Source organism: Carcharhinus amblyrhynchos, chromosome 19 (genome assembly GCF_965287045.1).
Source record: "Carcharhinus amblyrhynchos chromosome 19, sCarAmb.v2.hapA, whole genome shotgun sequence".
Taxonomy (NCBI): Eukaryota; Metazoa; Chordata; class Chondrichthyes; order Carcharhiniformes; family Carcharhinidae; genus Carcharhinus; species Carcharhinus amblyrhynchos.
In genome coordinates this window covers 5,278,925-5,296,849 of record NC_137342.1, presented here as the reverse complement: position 1 = coordinate 5,296,849, position 17,925 = coordinate 5,278,925, and the positions used below count along the sequence as shown (strand labels likewise).

At 44.7% G+C, this 17,925-nt stretch overlaps 1 protein-coding gene across 1 annotated transcript in view; it reads left to right on the top strand.

Annotated features, from left to right (window-relative positions):
* Window positions 1–3,589: 3,589 nt before the first annotated feature.
* The window catches only part of plekhg7 (pleckstrin homology domain containing, family G (with RhoGef domain) member 7), a 75,106-nt gene continuing 60,770 nt past the window's right edge, over window positions 3,590–17,925 (top strand). The window contains exons 1-2 of the mRNA XM_080207798.1: window positions 3,590–3,852; window positions 11,890–12,591. Coding sequence (XP_080063924.1) covers window positions 11,908–12,591 — 684 coding nt within the window. The 5' untranslated portion in view covers window positions 3,590–3,852; window positions 11,890–11,907. The remainder of the gene's footprint in view (window positions 3,853–11,889; window positions 12,592–17,925) is intronic.

Here is a 17,925-nt window from a genome sequence, read left to right as displayed (position 1 = left end):
ATTTCATTCTAGAGCATTTGTATAACTGGGAAGGTTGCTGTTATTTCACTTGGAGAACAGTTTTTAAAAGTGGGAAGACTGACAGGATGGTCAATAGTCCGGCAGCACACACTGTAAGCATCTTTATACTAGAATGATGGTCAGTCCTCAGAACAACAAGGGCTCTTCGGGTTCCCAGAATGATGTGGGGAGACCACTCAAACCCACTCACACACACGTATCCCGCAGGATGCTAGTTCAGATTTCAGAGTTGGAGGTCTGACTTCCTTTTTTTGGGTCGGTGAGGCATTAGAGGTGAGCCACGTGTCACAGTGTACCCAACGTCTATCCAAACCACAGAGTGGATATGCTTAGTCCCTTCAAGCTCATGGTCAGTGATGACCATCAGTTCCCGAACATGTTAATGATAGTAAATTAAGTGCTTAGGTACCAAGTCATTCATTCTGGAGTCAGTAGGATCATTGGGTTAGAGCTGATCTGTAGCTTCACCCCACTTACCTGACTTGGTTATATAACTGTCCACGCCCTTACTGAACTGAAATACTTGATGATGGCAATGCCATTAAAGATCAGGGGGAAATGACTAAGAGTTGGTTGGTGAGAAAACAAATTTAAATCATTATATAATTCCTTTCATACGCTGGGATTTTACCGCCCGAGGCTCGTAGAATCCCACCTGAGAGCAATGGAAAATGCTGTTGTGTGAGCCTCACCCCGTCCTGACTCTGGGGCAGGCGAGGTGGCAAAATTCCAGCCATGACCTCTGTGTGGGTCAAATCGTTTTACAGCCAATGAGATACTTTCAGAGCTCATCCAGTAATGTAGGAAACCCAGCAGCCAGGTTAGGCACAGCAAACTTCCACAAACAGCAATCAGATAAGTATGAGTTAGTCAATTGGGATTCGATCCCTTTAGTGTGTGGGCATTTGCCCCATCCTCTTAATGTTCCAGAACGACTATTTCAGGCTTGTATGGTCATTTCACACTTTTTCTGCTCAAGGTGCTGATTTCCCAACTTGCCCTTGCCCCCTTCCCCGCTCAAGGAATTAAAGTTTGGAGAGATGGAAGATGGAATTATTAAGAACCCCACTTATGATATCTCCAAAAGTGTCTCAAAATCCCAAAGAATCGTTTGAAACATTGGCCAATAGTGGTGTATATTTGTTTGGAATAATGTACAAGCCACTGAGGAACCTAGTCATTGTGTAAACAATTAATAAAGAGTATTTATTAAAGTAAAAGAAGACATATGACAAAAATTAACGTACACTATCTCACTTTAAGTATATGAATAGCTAATCACAAGGATTTTATCCAAAATTAGCTCTTGTTCCCAAAATATACTCACATTTCTGGAACTCACTGTGACGCCCCTTTTCCCAAACGTCTAAGTTAGTAACTCTGTAAGTCAAATCCAGCTCATAGTTACCACTTCCTACAGCTTAGATGACCAAGTATGGGAAAACGCAAAGGAAAGACACAAGACTGCATCTTTTAGATAAGAATGTCTGCAATCTGTCGTGGCTCTGAAGCTTAGGTGGAAGGTGAAGCTTCATGTTTCTTATTATAGCTAAAACTGCCCCCTGTCTGATTCATGGATGGAACACTAGCCTCTTTCCCCAGTGAGCGTTCTAGCAGTTACACTGTTCAGTCTCTTTGATGTTCACCCTGTGGATGTGGCTGTCTCTATCTCTCAAACTCCTGCCCTTTAAAGGTTATAATCTGTATAACTCACTGATTTCTGGCAAACAATGTATCTGATATAGCGGTTTGCATCTCAATTTCTCTAGACGCCTGCTAATCTTGCTACTAGTCTGTTACTTTGATTTCATCTCAAGTTCAAGTGTTAATCTCATTAAGTTCCAAACTTCCTAACAAAATCAAGCTGGAGCTTCCAAGTCCCAGACATGGATTATCTGGATTAAAAAGAACAGTGTGCGAATGAGAGTAAGAAATTCAAGAAGTTTAAAAGTTTATTCATTGGTGTCACAAGTAGGCCTTAGTATCACAATGTAAGCCTATTTATGACAATAGGCTTATATTAACACTGCAATGAAGTTGGTGAAAATCTCTTTGTTGACATGATCTGGTGACTGTTTGAACCATGGAAAATTATAGCTCAGAAACAGGCCTTTTGGCCCTTCTTGTCTGTACTGAACCATTTTTTGCCTAGTCCCACTGACTTGCACTTGAACCATATCCCTCCACACCCCTCTCATCCATGAACCCATCCAAGTTTTTCTTAAATGTTAAAAGTGACTCCGCATTTACCACTTTGTCCGGCAGCTCATTCCACACTCCCAACACTCTCTGCGTGAAGAAGCACCCCCCCCGACCCCCAATATTCCCTTTAAATTTTTCTCCTTTCACCCTTAACTCATGTCCTCTGGTTTTTTTTTCTCCCCTAGCCTCAGTGGAAAAAGCCTGCTTGCGTTCACTCTATCTCTGCTCATCAAAATCTTATGCACTTCTATCAAATCTCCCCTCGTTCTTCCACGCTCCAGGAAATAAAGCCCTAACCTATTCAATCTCTCTCCGTAACTCAGCTTCTCAAGTCTCGACAACATCCTTGTGAACCTTCTCTGCGCTCTTTCAACCTTATTTACGTCCTTCCTTTAACTGTACACTGAGGAGGAATTTAGCTTGGCCAATGCACCTAACCAGCACGTCTTTCAGATTGTGGGAGGAAACAGGAGCACCCGGAGGAAACCCACACAGACAGAGGGGGAACCATGCAGACTCTGCACAGACAGTGACCCAAGCTGGGAATCGAACCAGGTCCCTGGCATTGTGAGGCAGCAGTGCTAACCACTGTGCCACCAGCAGGGGAGATCAGCAAGAATATAGCGCAGTGTAACAGGAGGAGACTTCAACCACATTTATTAGTCTTCATTTATCTTCCCTCAACATCTTTGCCCAGTAAAAATCAGGTGTAAAAAATGTCCCATTGACCCTCAACATGTGTGTGAAAAAGGTGCTTGTTGCTATCATTCCTAATTGGCCTTGTTCTAGTTTTTAAACTATGCTCAAGATCTCCATACACTATTTGAACAAGTGCGATTTTTTTTCTGCATTTTGACAGTTAAATGATAGATTACAGCTTAATATGGAATGTATCAGCATATACTGTTCATAGCATAGTGACCCTTGGAATTTGGAGCTGTGCCCAGTAAGAATGATTGAAGAGGCTCACTTATGACACTTGAATACAGGACTAACGTTGCTTGCTATTGAAAAAGCTGGATGAAGAAATGGTTTTGTTTTGGAAGAGACCGCAGTATATCTTATCCACCTCAGTAACAGGGTGGTGTCAGAGTAAAGAGTACAACATGGGCAAAGGTTAAACCCAATCTGCTGATCAGAAATAGATATATTACGACCAGCGAATTGTGAAACAAAAGTTTGCAATTAAAAGACAGATGTAATAATAAAAAAGGCAAGGTTTACACAAGGAGATTTTGCAAAGCAGACTTGTATATCCAGTTTTTTGGAATGGAGCAAAGAAAATCCGAGTTGTTTTGGACGGGTTCCTGTTTAATTTGAGTGCAGCGTAATAAAGCAAGATTGGTGATAAAGAGGAACGATACTGGGAGGCTTTGTTGCTGTTTAATCTGCAGTGTTGGGGGAACGGGACAGGGTTACTCAGGGAGGTGATTTGAGTTCTCTGAAACTCTTGTCACTACCTCTTGGATTTGCGCTGAATTCTCTGACCAAACCTCCTCCCCTCTCTCTGAGCCAGCTCCGCCCCACACCTCCCTGCTAAGGTGCTGTGCTGAATTGGAGTTGGAGCTGCATTCACCATCTCCCTCGGAGTCCCAGCTACAAAGTGTGAACCAGCCTCGCAGTCTAAAGGTGGTGGTAATATTTTAAATATTCTTTCAGTAGGGTTAGGGAGGTGTTTGATCTGTCTCTGGGGTTTGTGGTCAGAAGATAAGCTGTGCTGAAAGATTCGCATTCTAATCAGTAAACTGTGTGTGCTGTTATATGCTCTGTCTGAGGCCAGAACTCTCCATCCACCTGACGAAGGGGCAAACCTCCAAAGCTTGTGAGTTTACTATCAAATAAATCAACCTGGTGTTGTCAGACGTCTTACTGAAAGGTTTGACCACTATCAGAGCAGCAGCAGTGGGGAATGATATGGAAGTTTTTTTTTGGAGTTGATTTTTCCAGTGATGCTGGACAGGGTTCAGAGAAACAGCCTGAACCTGGCAGAATGCACTGGAATTGTCCCAGCTCTCACTGCTCAGGAGACAGGGTTCAAGACCCAGTCAATCTCAGCGGACCCTCACTGAGTGCAGTACTGGAGGCAAGTCCTACCTCCTCTTCCCTCTCTCTGGTGAGCCTAACAGATCCCATGACACTACCCTGAAGGAGAACAGGGGAATTCTGCTCAAAATCCTGGCCAGTTCACTCGGAGGGTGGCGAGCAAGTGGCCTCACTCGGAGGGTGGCGAGCGAGCGGAATCGGCTGCCGTCGGTGGTGGTGGAGGCGAACTCATTGGGTCTTTTAAGAGGCTTCTGGATGAGTACATGGGATTTAATGGGATTGAGAGTTATTGATAGGCCTGGTAGGTAGGGATATGATCGGCGTAACTTGTGGGCTGAAGGGCCTGTTTGTGCTGTAGTGTTCTATGTTTAGAATCACAGGATCCCTACAATGCAGAAGGAGATCATTCGGCCCATTATTCTGCACTGACCCACCAACAGAGCATCTTACCCAGGCCCTATCCCCTTAACTCCATGTATTTACCCTGCTAATTGCCCTAACCTACACATCTTGGGATACTAAAGGACAATTTAGCATGGCCAATCCATCTAACCTGCATATCTTTGGATCGTGGGAGGAAACCGGAGCACCCGGAGGAAATCCACGCAGACACCCAAGGCTGGAATTGAACCTGGGTCGCGAGTGAGGCAGCCGTGCTAACCACTGTGCCACCCATCTCTCAACCAACATGTCATTTGTGGTGTTTGTGGGATCGTGCTGTGCCACTAAATCAAAACAGTGAAGTGTTTCCTTCATTGTCTGTAAAAACGTCTTAGAAGGTCCCAATGCAGTCAGATTGTTAAAGGGTTTCTGAAATAATCTATTCTCAGTCACCGTGGCACAAGGGAAGTTTTTTGATTTGATTTATTATTGTCACATGTATTAGTATACAGTGAAAAGTATTGTTTCTGTACAGTCAAAGCATACTGTACCTCAGGAAGGAAAGAAGAGAGTGCAGAATGTGGTGTTACAGTCATTGCTAGGGTGTAGAGAAAGATCAACTTAATGAAGCATTGAATAAGAGTAAAAGATAGAAGGTGTGCTGGGCACAGCTTGCAAGAAGTCACCGCACTCCTCCAGCACCATGCTGGGCTGGTAACCCAGAGGGCAATGGAGCAGTCCCATCCTCTGCTACTTCTGTTTAATCCAAAGTGAAATATCTGGCTGTTTAAATTAAATCTGATTTGAGTAGACTGTGGGAGGAAACGAGAGCACCCGGAGGAAACCCACGCAGACACAGGGAGAATGTGTAAACTCCACACAGACACCCAAGGCTGGAATTGAGCTTGGCTCCCTGTGTAGACGAGGGCAGTGCAGTTGCAACGTGGACTTCAATTTGGCTTTTGACAAGAAGGTAAGGGCCCACGGGATCCAGAGCAATTTTGTAAATTGGATCCAAAAGTGGCAGGAGGCAGAGAGTGACGGTCAAAGGTAGCTTTTGTGAACTGGAAGCCTGTGTCCAGTGGTGTACATGATGTGGAGATGCTGGCGTTGGATTGGAGTAAACATAGTAAGAAGTCCCACAACTTTAACCTGGTGTTGTGAGACTTCTTCCAGTGGTGTACCGCAGAGATCGGTATGGGGTCCCTTGTTATTTGTAGTATACTTTACAATCTAGATATGTGTATGGGAGATATGATCAGCAAGTTTATAGATAATTGGTGGTCAATGTAGGGCAATATAGATGAGCTGGTAAGATGCGCAGAGCAATGGCAAATGGAAAAGAACTTTGAAAAGTGTGAGATGATGCATTTGGGAGGATTAACAAGGCAAGGGAATTCACAATGAATGATAGGAGGTACAGAGGATCAGAGAGATCTTGGGGTGCATGTCCATAGGAACCTGAAGACAGCAGGATGGGTAGATAAGATGGATAACAGATGGGATAATTGCCTTTATTAGCCAAAGCATAGAATATAAGAGCAGGGAGATTGTGATGGAGCTGTGTATAATGCTGGTTAGGCCACAACTGCAGTGCTGCGTGGTCACCATACTATGGGAAGGATGTGATTGCACTAGTGAGGGTGCAGGGGAGATTCACCAGGATTGGGCTGCAGTGTTTCAGCTATGAAGACAGGCTGGGTAGACTGGGGTTGTTTTCCTCAGAACAGAGAAGGGGACATGATTGAGGTGTACAAAATTGAGGGATATAGATAGGAAAGAACCTTTCCCCTTTGTAAAGGGGTCAGTAATCAGGGGGCATAGATAAGGGCAGAAGATTTAGAGGGAATTTGGGGGGGAAAAAACCCTTTCACTTAGAGGGTGGTGGGAATCTGGAACTCGCTGCCTGAAAGGGCGGTGGAGGCAGGAAACCTATCAACATTTTAAGAAGCATTTGGAAATGCCATAGCATACAAGGCCAAGTGCTGGAAAGTGAGATTAGAATAGATAGGTGCTTTGATGTGCAGATATGATGAGCCGAAGGGCCTCTTGCTGTGTTGTAAAACTCTATGATTAAATCAGTTTCTTTTTTGCACATTGGCTGAGTAATCAGTGTCCTTTCACAGCTTGGTCAGGGATATGTAGAAAATGTATTGTCACTAATATAGTGCTGTTAGTCTGCCCTTTGTCCCAAAAACTTTGCACTGTACAAACCAGAGTGGTTCCTGTTTCAACAACAGTATGGAAAGGGAACTTGGAATTCCTTCCCATTGCTGTTTCAGGGGTAGATTTATCTGAAACCAGCCTGACCAGAGTAAATGCAATTCAATAGTTTTTAAACAACATCTATTCATCCATACAATAGTGGTGATATTTTCCTACAAAACTGATGATATGCTTAAGTTCTAGAAGGAAGTGTAACAGTAATGATGATTTGGCTGTCTGGATCTGGAGCATGTTGAGACTGGGTTGGAATTTACATCTCCGGTGAGCAGTGTGTGGTCTTTCCATTGCCTTCTGCTCACCCCCACCCTGTCTCCCTTTGTACAGTGGGTAAGGGAAGCATCAGGTGGCCCAAGCACCCTTAAGCCTACTGAGTGGCAAATTAACAGTCACTTATGTATTTCACCTCACTCCCGCTGCTATTGCAAGGGAAAGCTCACACAACGTGGGTAGACTGGTAGCTTTTACTGCAATGTGACTTCCTTTGGGGTATCCTGGGTGCCCATCAAAGACCCCTCCCCCAAACACAAGGTCATACCCCTCCTTAACCCATGAAAGGTCAGCTACCCTGCAGACATTTTACCCTGGAGGTAGTGGTCATTGGCTAAGGCTGTGACCTCCACCCCCTCTTAGTGAGCTGCCAGCCAATCTGCAGGCCCAATCATTTGGGCAGCATGGTAGCACAGTGGTCAGCGCTGCTGCTTCGCAGCTCCAATGTCCTGGGTTCGATTCCCGGCTCGGGTCACTGTCTGTGTGGAGTTTGCACATTCTCCTCATGTTTGCGTGGGTTTCCTCCGGGTGCTCCGGTTTCCTCCCACACTCCGAAGATGTGCGGGTTAGGTTGATTGGCCATGGTAAGAAATTACCCCTTAGTGTCCAGGGATGTGTAGGTTAGAGGGCTTAGTGGGTATAATATGTAGGGATATGGGGGTAGGGCCTGGGTGGGATTGTGTTCGGTGCAGACTCTATGGGCCGAAGGGCCTCTTTCTGCACTGTAGGGTTCTATGATCTATGCACCATCAGGTACGGAAAGGTTAAGAGAGAGAGAGTTATGTCATATAAAATGACAAACCAAGGAGTCACATTCCACACAGCAAATTCCAACTGACAGGATTAAGATGAAAGTTCAAATGATCTGTTTCAGTGACGCTGATGTGGGTTATGGGCTGGGATGAAGAATGTCACTACTATTGTTCAGGTGGTGTCTTTTACCTTTCCCTGAGAGGGGTTCACAAGGCCTCAGTTACCCTAAAGTTGTGCAGCTTTCCCTCAGTCCTCTACTGACGTGTCAGCCCAAATTACACTCTCAAAGTCTCGTACGGGAGCTAGATCCTGCAAGCTGCTAACTCGGAATTGACAATGCCACTAATGAACCAAGCTGACGCTGGGGCAATAATAACTTCTGGCAGGTAACTAATACGTAGTAAATTTTCTACCGTGCTAAAAAAAAATGGGCCTGGTATCAATGGGAGCAATTAAATATAATCTGATAGGGCATTTTTTATGAATCTAAACAAGATGATAAATGGTGTTTTTTCACTATGACTAAGAGAATAAATGGATGAAAATAAATCACCTAAAAGGATTTGAGTTCAGACGAGTGAGAGGGGTCTCATAGAAACTTAACCTTCTAACAGGGTTAGACAGTGTAGATTCGGAAAGAATGTTCCCAATGGTGGGGGGAGCCCAGAACTAGGGGTCATAGTTTGAGCATAAAAGGGATAAACCTTTTAGAAGTGAGGTGAGAAATTTCTTCATCCAGAGGGTGGAGAATGTATGGAATTCACTACCACAGAAAGTAGTTGAGGCCAAAATGTTTTCTGATTTCAAGAAGAAATTAGATCTTGCTCCTGGGGCTAAAGGGATGAAGGGATATGGGAGGAAGGGGGGTGCGGTATCAGGATATTGAATTCGATGATCAAAAGGAATGCGGGAGTAGGCTCGAAGGGCCTACTTCTGCTTCTAGTTTCTATGACCTGACAGTGGCATAAACAGCTTATTTATTTCTGTTTGGGAACCAGGATAGAAGAAGCAAAGGCAACTCGGTCTCTCATTGTGATTTAGGGTGTGTATTACAACGATTAGTCGTTCTACAGGTTTCTCTTCATTTCTTTGGTGTCTGGAATTTCCACATTTATAGAATTAAACAAAATGTTGACAGTTTAATATTGGTCACAACATAAACTGCATTTCAGTGGACATTGTCTCAATCAGTGATTGGCAACCTAGGCCAGTGAGTGAGCTGCATGAGTGGCCGTCCTTCATCTCAGTGGGTCACAAGATTGAAATAGGGCTTGTTCACTAACTATGACCCTTGACTAAGATTGAGCACGTTTAATTAACATTGGGCACAGTGCTAAGCACAGTCACCACAGCCAGGGACCCAGGTTTGATTCTGACCTTGGGTGGCACAGTGGTTAGCACTGCTGCTTCACAGCTCCATGGTCCTGGGTTCAATTCCTGGCTCGGGTCACTGTCTGTGTGGAGTTTGCACATTCTCCTCGTGTCTGCGTGGGTTTCCTCCGGGTACTCCAGTGTCCTCCCACAGACCAAAGATGTGCGGGTTAGGTTGATTGGCCATGCTAAGAAATTGCCCCTTAGTATCCAGGGATGCATAGGTTAGAGGGATTAGTGGGTATAATATGGAGGGATATGGAGGTAAGGCTTGGGTGGGATTGTGTTCGGTGCAGACTCGATGGGCTGAAGGGCCTCTTTCTGCACTGGAGGGTTCTATGATTCTATGACAGTGTGGAGTTTGCACATTCTCCCCGTGTCTGCGTGGGTTTCCTCTGGATGCTCCCACAGTCCAAAGATGTGCGGATTAGGGGGATGGGCAGGGTTGTGTGGGTATGAGTAAGATGCTTTCTCAGAGTCAGCGCAAACTCGATGGCCCGAATGGATTCCTTCTACGCTGTAGCTATTCTATGCTTCTAATACATGCCAAATATTTCATAAGATTTTGTAAATGCTTCATTATTCATGTATTGATTGTGCTGCCGTCAATTCTGACTTGTAAACAGAAGAAATATTGTTTCTTTTATTTGGATACACGGTCAATGTTGTGAGCAATTAGCCTGCATCTCACTTGTCCTTGCTTTATGTGTGAATCACTTCCGTCACACCAGCAGGAAAAAAGCTACCCAGATAGAAATCAGTGGGGATGTGGCAACTCTGCACGTGGGCAGTGGTCAACAAAACATTTCGGGGATTGCACTCACAACCCAGATGGGCCACACGTCCCCCACCGCAGGCCGGAGGTAGCCCACCGCTGCAGTAAATCATCTGGGCGTTTTAGCTACTGAACTGATCAGATATTTGGCAGAGGGTTGAAGCAGCCTGCATTGTCCATTGCAGCTTTCCCTGAGATAACTTCTGGGATCCAAAGTGGCATAAATTTGCCTTCAAAATTCTGGCCAGCTTTTCTCATTCAAACCTTGGGCCAGAGTTTATTTCATTACCGGGTCTTTCTGGGGCTCGGTTGTTGGCACTTGTTTTTCAAGGCGGCATTGAGCTGGGTAAATGATGAAACACTGGGGTGGCAATTTTCGGATGGCACCAGTGAAAACTTCCGAGGGTAGACATTCTATTCTGGTGCGGGGCGAGGGGAGGAGAGCATAAACTAAAAGGTATCCCTAAAGTAGTGCTGGGTGGCACGGTAGCACTGTGGTTAGCACTGCTGCTTCACAGCTCCAGGGTCCTGGGTTCGATTCCTGGCTCAGGTCACTGTGTGGAGTTTGCACATTCTCCTCGTGTCTGTGTGGGTTTTCTCCAGGTACTCCAGTTTACTCCCACAGTCCAAAGATGTGCGGGTTAGGTTGATTGGCCATGCTAAGAAATTGCCCCTTTGTGTTCAGGGATGCATAGGCTAGAGGGATTAGTGGGTATAATATGTAGGGATATGAGGGTAGGGCCTGGGTGGGATTGTGTTCGGTGCAGACTCGATGGGCCGAAGGGCTTCTTTCATAGAATCATGATTCTATGATTCATATCCAGAAACTAACCCTACTTTTCAGCTGATGGACAATATGTAAATAAGGATTTAGAGGAACCAAGGATAGATCCTCAGGGGGACACTAGAACTAACGGTGTGTGAGTGGGAAGAGAAGCTATTGCAAGAGAAAGCATTAGTGGGGAGTTGGTGGCGCAGTGGCTTTGTCACTGGACTGGTAATCCAGAAACCCAGGATAATTCTCTGGGTGCAAATCCCACCACGGCAGAAGGTTAAAATTCAAATTTGATAAATATCTGGAATTAAGAATCTACTGATGACCATGAAACCGTTGTCGTAAAGACTTATTTGGTTCACTAATATCCTTTAGGGAAGGAAATCTGTTGTCCTTACCTGGTCTGGCCTACATGTGACTCCAGATCCATAGAAATGTGATTGTTCCCTAATGCCCTCAGGGATGGGCAATAATTGCTGGCCCAGCCAGCGATGTCCATGAATAAATTTTAAAAAATGAATCCCTGGCTCTGATTATATAGATAATAAAGGATTCAGGCTAGTCTGAATGATGGTGGAGAAGTGTTAGTGGAAGGTGGAGTGATCCACCGTTTAAAGGCTGCAGGCAAGTCGAGAAGGACAAGGAGGGAAAGTTTTTCTTTGTGACTGTCACGTAAGACACCATTTTGTGACTTTGATAAAATCCGTTGCAATGTGTTTTGACAGGGGTGGAAACTTGACTGGGGAGAGTCAGACATGGGGTTCTGGGAAAGATGGGCACAGATCATGAGCGGCAACAAGATGTCCAGGGAATTTGAAGAGGAAAGGAAGGTCGGAGAGGGGGTGGTGGTTTGCTCAGAGAGTGGAGCCAAGGGCTTTTTTTCAGGGGGACAGATGGTGGTAGCTTTGAAGGAAAGAGGAACAGAAGTTGAAGGGAGAGAACCGTTAACAATATTTGCTAAGATGGGAGCCTGGGGTGGGGGGAACCTTCCTTTATCTGAAGACTACATGTGTTATAATGATGAGTAATTAACCACTGTATGATTTAAAGTACATCCATTTTCCTTTTTGAATAGGTCAGGATCTACAAGCCAATGGAAGTCAATGTGCAAAACTTGCACTCTGAGACCTACCTGGAAATGCGAGAGCGAGTGTGTGAAGTAGTGAACTCAGACAGCAATGAAGATACCTTGGAAGAAAAGATTGGTTTGAAAAAGAGTCCTTGTGCCTGGAATATTCACACTGAGGTTCAGACAAGTCAGTTACAAATGGTTGACGAAGAAGGTGAATGCATTAAAAGACTGCTACACAAGAAACCATTACCCAACTTCCAATATTCCTCCTCCCCAGACCAAGAGATTTCCCAAAGTCCCTGCTTCCAGTTTGATAGGCTAGCCCCAGCCAGGGTCTCCTTGTCTCCGTCTCTTCGAAGGATGGGGAGAGGCATGTTGGTGTCACCAGCATCACAGGAACTCCGGAGAGTGGGGAGGCGAATCAAAGAGACCGAGGAACACACCTCTGACAGTGACTCTCCTGCGCCATCAGATTACCTACAGGTTCCTCATCCAGCTCTAGATAGACAAAGACCTCAAAGTAAGGAGATTCCAACACAACAGCAAGACACTGCGCAAAGTGTGGAAGGTCCATTACCTGTAAATCAGCAAAAGAGTGATCATGTTGAGAGTGCAGAGGTCACCCCTCATACGGAGAAACACATTCCACTATGGGAAAGACGAGGGGGTGACTGCAAGTTTGCCTTCTTGGATAACCTTCAGCAGGTAAGAGATACAGCCACGTTATATTTTCATACTTGAGCTATCCATTGGCACTGGATAATAAACAAATTTCAAGTACTTACCAGTTTATACATAGGATGTGTATCTGGCTTGTATGTACTCTCAGTTTATGACCAAATTTGAGTTTCCCCAGTTATTACTTTGCTGCCCATTCCTTGTCCACCCAGATCCTTCACCGCAATGTGGTTCCTTGACTATCTGGTATCTTCTGCCACCTCAGCCAGTTGACGGTTTATTTGGGTGTGAGCTTTGACAGTGAGTGCCAATGAGCTTAGATCCTGGGGAACAGAATTTTCCAGCCCAACCCCATTGTTATCCAGTGCCTCATTTTTCATGAGGTCTTGCTTCATGATCTGGGTAGGGACCCAGGCTGATTTTCCTCCTCCTAATCCAACAGTGCTGAGAAACTAACCAAGACACTTCTATTACTAACCCAGCTAATATTTGATAACACAGCAGAGATCAAAGTTACTCATCCGTGGCCTAGTATTCAGGAAGCTATAAGAGATCCTCTGTTTCCAATTGTTACTAAATCAATAATGCATAATTAAAACATGGGGTGTCGTGTATGTAGATGTTCTTGTCTAAAAGGTTAGAATGAAGGCAATTTCGAAAGGATTCCAGGTAAATCCTCATTGCATTTCATTGGCACACCATCCTAGACAAAGCAGCTTGCACCCCATCCGCCACCTTTCTTTAAAAAAGGGCTGCAGGGAAAAGCCTGGGAACTACAGGCCAGTGAGCCTCATATCTGTGGTGGGCAAGTTGTTGGAAGATATTTTGAGAGACAGGACCTGCAGGCGTTTAGAGACACAGTGACTAATGAGGGACAGTCAGTATGGCTTTATGAGTGGAAAATCATGTCTCACAAATTTGATTGAGTTTTTTGAAGGGGTCACCAAGAAGGTAGATGAGGTTGATGTTGATGTAGTTGATGTCTACATGGACTTTAGCAAGGCTTTTGACAAGGTACCGCATGGTAGGTGTTGCATAAGATTAAGTCTCGTGGGATCCAGGGTGAGGTATCTAAATGGATACAAAATTGGCTTGATGACAGAAGCCAGAGGGTGGTTGTACAGGGTTATTTTTCAAACTGGAGGCCTGTGACCAGCGGTGTGCCTCAGGGATCAGTGCTGGGTCCACTGTTATTTGTCACTTATATTAATGATTTGGGTGAGAATATAGGAGGCATGTTTAGTAAATTTGCAGATGACACCAAGATTGATGGCATAGTGGACAGTGAAGAAAATTATCTCAGATTTCAATGGGATCTTGATCAATTGGGCCAGTGGGCTGACGAATGGCAGATGGAGTTTAATTTAGTTAAATGTGAGGTGATACGTTTTGGTAGATCGAATCGGGGCAGGACTTGCTCAGTTAATCGTAGGGTGTTGGGGAGAGTTACAGAACAAAGAGATCTAGGGGTACATGTTCATAGCTCCTTGAAAGTGGAGTCATAGGTGGACAGAGTGGTGAAGAAGGCATTCAGCATGCTTGGTTTCATTGATCAGAACATTGAATACAAGAGTCATATCTGAGTCAAAATACATCTTGTTAAAGTTGTACAAGACATTGGTAAGGCCACTTTTGGGATACTGTGTACAGTTCTGGTCACCCTATTATAGAAGGGATATTATTAATCTAGAAAGAGTGCAGAAAAGATTTACCAGGATGCTATTGGGACTTGATGGATTGAGTTATAAGGAGAGGCTGAATAGACTGGGATCTTTTTCTGTGGAGCAAGGAAAGGTTCAGGGGTGATCTTATAAAGGTCTATAAAATAATGAGGGGCACAGATCAACTAGATAATCAATGTCTTTTCCAAAGGCTGGGGAGTCTAAAACTAGAGGGCATAGGTTTAAGGTGAGAGGGGAGAGATATAAAAGTGTCCAGAGGGGCAATTTTTTCACATAGAGGGTGGTGAGTGTCTGGAACAAGCTAACAGAGGTAGTAGTAGAGGCAGGTACAATTTTGTCTTTTAAAAAGCATTTAGACATTTACATGGGTAAGATGGGTATAGAGGGATATGGGTCAAATGCGAGCAATTGGGACTAGCTTTGGAGTTAAAAAAAAAAAGGGTGGCATGGACAAGTTGGGTCGAAGGGCCTGTTTCCATGCTGGAAACCTCTATGACTCCCCACCTGAAACATTCACTCCCTCCACTGATATATAGTGACAGCAGTAACTACCACATACAAGATGCACTGCAGCAACTTACCGAGGCTCTTCCAAACCCGTGACCTCTACCACCTGGAAGGACAAGCAGATACAATGGAACACCACCACCTGCAAGCCTTCCCCAACCCTCCAAGCTACACACTATCCTGACTCAAACCTATATGGACACAACAATCCTTCCTTGTTGCTAGGTCAAAATCCTCAAGCTGCCCTCCTACTTACTAAGCAATTCCACACCAACAGATCATATCCAAGCCTTGTAGTCCTTCCAGCAATGAATGGAGGCTTCACAAATATCCTCATCCTCAGTGATGGAGGAGCCCAGCACATCAGTGTTAAAGATAAGGCTGAAGTATTCATAGCAATCCTCAGCCAGAAGTTCAAGTGAATGATCCATCTCAGCCTTCTCTGGAGGTCCCCGGCATCACAGATGTCAATCTGTGGCCAATACAATTCACTCCATATGATGTCAAAAAACGGCTGAATATTATATAGAACCCTACAGTGCAGAAAGAGGCCCTTCAGCCCATCGAGTCTGCACTGAACATAATCCCACCCAGGCCCTACCCCCATATTATTACCCACTAATCCCTCTAACCTACGCATCCCTAGACACTAAGGGGCAATTTCTTAGCACGGCCAATCGACCTAACCCGCACATCTTTGCACTGTGGGAGGAAACCGGAGTACCCGGAGGAAACCCACACAGACACAGGGAGAATGTGCAAACTCCACACAGACAGTGACCCGAGCCAGGAATCGAACCCAGGACCCTGGAGCTGTGAAGCAGCAGTGCTAACCACTGTGTTACCGTGCCACCCTTTGAATACTGCAAAGGCAACACGCCCTCAATATTCTGATACTAATACCGAAGATTAAAAATCTGGAAGTTGCTGACCCCCTAGTCAAGCCTCAAAGGGGAGATCAGCCTATGGTCATCTGGGACAATGGTAAATTTACCTATTTCAGGCGGTTCCCCTCCTTTTGGGAGTTGTCCCTAAGTTAATTTGATTTTGTTTATTTGGTTCGGCATCAAGAGAGGTCCCTGATTAAGGTCATAATTGCCTGCCCAATCAGGGAGCCTTACCCATATCTAAATATGGGAGCGTCAGGTCTTCTGGTCCTCCAGATTCTGACTGTGTACCTGAATCACTCTAGGAGTAGAACAGAGTTTGTGAATAAAGGGAATCTGGTGAAGGGACACCGGACCCTGATGAGTTATTTCAGTTATCAGTTAATTCTATTTCATTGCACAATACCAGGTCTAGTATAGCCCGCTGTCTGGGTGACCCCTGAATGTGCTGTTCTAAGAAACTATCCTGGACCATTCTCTGAACTCCTCTCCTCATCTATGCTAGCTTTGCCCATCTGATTTTTCCAATATTATGTTCTTCTCCAATTTACCTATGTTATTTTCCAATCTTATGTTCTTATATCCACTTCAGATCAGCCATGATCTTATTGGATGGGGGGGCAGGCTCCTAGGGCTAGACAGCCTACTTCTGCTCCTATTTCTTATGTTCTTAATATGTATGTCGATTAAAATTCCCCATGGGTATTACTGAATCTTTCTGAAAAGCTCCCATTACCTATAAGAACATAAGAAATAGGAGCTGGAGGCAGGCTCGAAGGGCCATCTGGCCCTTTGAGCCTGCCCCGCCATTCAGTAAGATCGTGGCTGATCTGAAGTGGATCAGTTCCACTTTCCCACTTTCTCCCCATAACCCTTAATTCCCCTTGTCTATCAGAAATCTTTCTACCCATGACTTAAATACATTTAGCGAGGTAGCCTCCACCACTTCAACGGGCAGAGAATTCCAGAGATTCACCACCCTTTGAGTGAAGAAGTTCCTCCTCAACTCTGATCTAAACTGTTCCCTCCCCCTTACCTCTTCCTTTCTACTCTGTCCTACTGTGTAGTTACAGTTAGGAGGCCTGTACATGACTCCCACAATCGCCATTACCACCTCTCATCGGTAACCAAACTGTTTCGACATCCTGATTCCCTGAGTTCATCCCTTTCCGATGCTATGATTAGTTAACACAGCCACCCCTACATCTTTTCCTAAATTCCGGTCCTTCCTAAATGTCACATACCCTTTTAATATTCAGTTCCTGATCGATGTCATCCTGTAGCCACGTATCTGTAATGCTTATCAGATCATACTCACTCCTTCCTATTTGTGCTTTCAGCTTATCTGTTTCGTTTTGAATGCTATGTGCATTTTGAGATAAAGCCTTTAGTTTTGTTCTTTTATTAGTGTTGTAACATCTAGCCTCGCCTGCTGATTCACTCTTAGATTTGTACACTCTGTCGTTTCCCATCATGGTTTGTTTACCATTTCTAATATAAATAACATAAGAACTCGGAGCAGGAATAGGCCATCTGGCCCCTCGAACCTGCTCTACCATTCAATAAGATCATGGCTGATCTTTTTGTGGACTCAATTTAAAGTTTATTTTTTAAAGTTTATTTATTGTTCTGACAAGTAGGCTTACATTAACACTGCAATGAAGTTAGTGTGAAAATCCCTTAGTCGCCACAATCCAGCACTGTTTAGGTATTCAGAATTTAGCATGGCCAATGCACCTAACCAGCACATCTTTTGGACTGTGGGAGGAAACCAGAGGAAACCCACTCAGACACGGGGAGAACATGCAGACTCTGCACAGACAGCGACTCAAGCTGGGAATCAAATCCAGGTCCCTGGTGCTGTGAGGCAGCAGTGCTAACCATTGTGCTCCATTTACCTGCCAGCTCACCATAATCCTTATTCCTTTGCTTTTCAAACGTTTATCTATCCTTGCCTTAAAAACATTCAATGAAATAGCCTCAACTGCTTCACTGGGCAGGGAATTCCACAGATTCACAACCCTTTGTGTGAAGAAGTTCCTCCTCGACTCAGTCCTAAATCTGCTTCCTCTTATTTTGAGGCTATGCCCCCTAGTTCTAGTTTCACTCATTAGAGGAAACAACCTCCCAGTTCTATCTTATCTATCCCTGCATAATCTTTGTTTCTATAAAATCCCCCCTCATTCTTCTAAATTCCAATGAGTATAGCCCCTGCTACTCAGTCTCCCCTCATAAGCCAACCCTCTCCGCTCCAGAATCAACGTAATGGATCTCCTCTGCACCCC